The following is a 4,265-nucleotide window of genomic DNA, read 5'->3' as shown; positions in this document are numbered from 1 at the left end:
TTTTCCTCACAAAACATAGTCTATGACGTTCCCTGAGACAAATGAGACGGCTGTGCAAAATTTTGTGATTGTAAATGTGATGGTGCGGATTCCTTTAGCGGACATACACATACACGTAAACACACACACACATACATACATACATATACAGACATACATACACATACACACACACACACATACACACACATATATACACACATACATACACATACACACACAGATACATACTCTCAGCTTCATATATTATATATATAAAAAATAACACTGTATATATATATATATATATATATATTACTGTATATATATATGTAAAAATATATATAGTATGTGTATATATATATATATAATCTTATGGATGAAGGACCATTTATTGTTCAAAGTGTATGACTCAGTGCACCTACATAGAAGCCATTCTTTACATAAAGCATAGCGTCTAAGCAAGCAATTGAATTGCATTTATTAACAGGCTCTGTACCATTATATGTGAAGACTATAGTTTTATACATTCCTAAAATTAGAATCTAAACAATAAAAACCTTCACATTCATTGATCTCTTAATTGTCTGCAATTATACTTATTAAATTGACCAATTAATATTGTCAGTAATGTTTTCACACATATACAAGAGATGTTGTGCACCATAGTTCCAATGTTGTGAACTCCCATTGGCTGCAATGAATGATGATGTCATAGGTGAGGTCCAGCGACGCGGCTGATGACATCACACAGCATAGAATGTTAACATCACCTGTGTTCCAACACAGACACTTGCCTGGTAAAGAAACCTTGTTCAGATCTAACCAGGAGCTTCTCCAAAACGACGCCATGGACATTATTCCCAACAGTCGCAATGATCAGGAAGCCATAACCGCTGAATGTTCACGTCTACTAAAGGAAAATGCTGAACTGCGCAAACTGATGGGATTTATGCAGGAGAACAAGGAGCTTCGCCTTACTTTAAAGGACCATGAAAAGTCATCTAAACGCCTGCCAATACCAGGAGAACACAAGAAAGACCACCAGGGTAAGACTGGGTTTACCCATTGGGGATTTCTCACAAATCAAAAAATTGTACTGACCTCATGTTTGATGCTTCCTAAAGTGATGGGCATAATTTGGCTAAACAATTGTGGAGACTATAGATTGGTGACCTAACCTGTACAAATGTAAGGGAAACATATGACAGTTGGTTCTCCTTCGAGACAAGAAATATCCAGAAGTATTGGAATATTAATGTAAATTTTGTTTCCTACAACTATATTGTATTCAGTCTGGTTCTAGTAACTTGTCTTACATTGGTAACAATCAGAAAGCCATGAAGTAAAAGCTACTGTCATATAGGGCCTCTGGTTTAGGCAGATCTTCCTAAGTCAAGGTTTATGGCTTGAAGCTCTTAAATTGCACCCAACCTACCATCAACCACCAGTGGTGCTTAGTTTTGTAATGGGATGCAGTGGTAGCAATTCCAGGGGTGGACGTATTATTGGTGCACCCTGTGCAGCTGCACTGGGGTCCAAGCGGTAAGGGGATCCATCTCTACCTCCGAAGAAGGTAGAATAGTCCAATAGTGCGTCTTCTTTGAGAATTCAGTTAAGAATGTTGCTGTCACTTTTTTAATGAAGATTTGAAGATTGATGTATGGAAACCTCAAATGTGAAAATCTAAACTTTTTCCATATTTATGTGATTAATACAGTCAATATCGAAAGAAAACCAAAGACCGACTCCTGCCCTCCTGTAGGTGAGTTGATATGATCCTATCTGTATTAGTAACCCTATGCTTTACCATATCTCCTTCTAGTATGTATATACTGTTGACCAAGAACAGCTGGTCTACAAGAGGTCTACAAGAGGCCACAATCCCATGGTGCTCAGGTGTAGTTATATACTGTTGGCCAAGAACAGCTGGTCTACAAGAGGTCTACAAGAGGCCACAATATCATGGTGCTCAGGTGTAGTTGTATACTGTTGGCCAAGAACAGCTGGTCTACAAGAGGTCTACAAGAGGCCACAATCTCATGGTACTCAGAAGTAGTGACAGAAGGCACCGTGGTCGCAGGGATCACATAGTGTATGTTATGGGCTAAAACTATTCTCTCCATTACGGTCAATAACCTCCCAGAGATCATTATTTTCTGCCCACCCTTTGTCCACAGATTACCGTAAAATAGGACAGGCACTTAGCGCCAGTTCAAGTTGGTATGCATTCAGTCATTCATACATCTTTCCTTAATTTCCTATTGATCTTTTGCAGAATCTGAAAAGGTGAAGAAGTGTCAACGCATTGTGGGTGAGATCGCCTTTCAACTAGACCGCCGAATTCTGGCTGCCATCTTTGTGGAGCAACACCGGCTTTACGGATACCGCGTGTCTCATATAGCAGAAAGGATTATACAGGTGGAAAAGCTAAAACAATACAATTTTTATTGTAAAGGTGGTGAAGATACTGCATGTTGGTCAATATGTGGGTTGTAATTGGCTTATTTGTTTACAGACACCATGTTCTCACTTTATATATGTTCTTCAAACACAACGGATTTCTTCATGTAACTAAAGAGTTTGTCCAAAACGTATATATTTTGTAAGATATGACGAATATATAAAGTTTGAAATGATGTCCAAAGATGGCAAATGTTTGGTCTATTTATTGTATATAACCAAGATGTATTTAAAATATATTTCATGATTGCAGGTGACCACAAATCCACAGACCGGCAAAGTGAATGAAAATTTAAGATCTGAGCTGCACCTTCGCTACCATCACATAATGGAACAGTTGCATATGTTGGGCTATATCCCCGAAGTGCACAGCCACTTTACAGAAACCCTAGTCAACACCTATGGGATCATGAAGGACAGAAACATTGAAACCAGAGAATTCCCCTCCATTAATGACCCACAATACCTCAGCAACATGATAACTGAGTGCATGCCAAGTCATAGCGTGAAGAACATCCTGATTATCCTAAAATGCCTGGCACATTTGGCCAAAAAAGATGGAAAGCCCCTGTTCTGTCTGCCCTCCAGTGAAGTTCAAATTCAGTCACCCGTCGTGACTCAGTCTTCCAATTAAAGGTGCAAATGAAGGACTCAAGTTATTTCTTTCAGTCGTCATATTTGTTGTCGACTTGGTTGTGTGATCACAAAATCGAATCTTTCCTTAGATTGAAAAACACTTACAGGACAGTGGATCTCCCCACTGCCATTGGCCCCGTCTTCCACCAATCAGTGTGTGGGACAGCATACATGATTACGTCACATGATCGCATGTGCTGTGTGGAGCATCAATGCACCAAAGACCAGAGCAGAGCGCTGAGGGAACGAGAGCAAGGTGAGTATGTGGTGGATTTTGTCTCATTTGTGTATGGGATGTTTGCACATATTTAGGAGGCTATGTGTCACGCTAGGTACGGGGAAGTACCAAGCCCACAGCGAAAGGGAAGGGAAACCCTGCGTCTAGGGAATGGGGAAGATGGTGACCCCTGACCAAACCTACCGCTGATCCCTGTGGTCCATGACCACCATTGATAGGTTCCGCACCTATGCGCCAAGCAGGATACCTGACCCTAGGTATCCCTAGTGCTGGACCCTAAATAGGGAATGGATGGGATGAGCTCTTTGTCAACCTCACTAAACGCTAAAGGAAGACACAAGGAGGACACACAGGAGGAAAATGCATGAACTTCTTATCTACAGATGACAGGTAGCAGTTGAACAATGTTTTCTGCAATGATGCCAGAGGAGTGCAAGCCACCTGCTTGTAACCAGAGCTAGAATGAACTGAGTGATATCACCAGCACCAGTGCAAGGAAGTAAGGGATATATAAGCACCAAAATAATGCTGATGATCAACATCTGGATGGAAGGAGCGCTCCTGCTGCGTCCAAAAGGGGGATAGATGAATCCAGCAGGAAAGCTACCTATACCAATGAAAACTGACAGCAGGAACAATGGAAAGTCAGAGAGTATTCTGTGCAGCAAATGCTGTGACCTTCTATGGCCAGAAACCATATGACTGTCTGCAGGGCCGTATTTACCATTAGGCACCCGTGGTCCCGTTCCTGGTACCTTCTAGCAGTAAAAAAAAAAAAAATATTTTTTTTTTACATATCCATTAAATCCACTGTATTTTCGGAGGGGGGAGGGGGGAGAGGCGCACCTCCATTTATTTGTATCCACATCAATTAAGATGCAAATGCAGACAAACTGCGGTGGCCGGGCACAGAGAGGTGATTGACCCCGGAACTGCCAGCGCCTGCACT

General features: G+C 41.3%; 1 protein-coding gene across 1 annotated transcript; it reads left to right on the top strand.

The window, feature by feature from the left end:
* Positions 1–762: 762 nt before the first annotated feature.
* Positions 763–3,089, top strand: LOC142243901 (speriolin-like). The gene is made up of 4 exons (XM_075316098.1): positions 763–1,028; positions 1,700–1,744; positions 2,258–2,400; positions 2,696–3,089. The coding sequence occupies exons 1-4, from the start codon at positions 830–832 to the stop codon at positions 3,074–3,076; spliced, it is 768 nt and encodes a 255-aa protein (XP_075172213.1). The 5' UTR covers positions 763–829; the 3' UTR covers positions 3,077–3,089.
* The last annotated feature ends 1,176 nt before the right edge of the window (positions 3,090–4,265 follow it).

Source organism: Anomaloglossus baeobatrachus, chromosome 6 (assembly GCF_048569485.1).
Source record: "Anomaloglossus baeobatrachus isolate aAnoBae1 chromosome 6, aAnoBae1.hap1, whole genome shotgun sequence".
NCBI classification, from domain to species: domain Eukaryota; kingdom Metazoa; phylum Chordata; class Amphibia; order Anura; family Aromobatidae; genus Anomaloglossus; species Anomaloglossus baeobatrachus.
This window is presented reverse-complemented; position numbering and strand designations above follow the sequence as displayed.

Bases quoted from the DNA above. Each gene is read 5' to 3' on its own strand.
- LOC142243901 (XM_075316098.1), top strand. From the start codon at position 830: ATGGACATTATTCCCAACAGTCGCAATGATCAGGAAGCCATAACCGCT. The intron at 1,029-1,699 runs GTAAGACTGGGT...TGATTAATACAG, and splicing joins ACACAAGAAAGACCACCAGG to TCAATATCGAAAGAAAACCA. The intron at 1,745-2,257 runs GTGAGTTGATAT...GATCTTTTGCAG, and splicing joins CGACTCCTGCCCTCCTGTAG to AATCTGAAAAGGTGAAGAAG.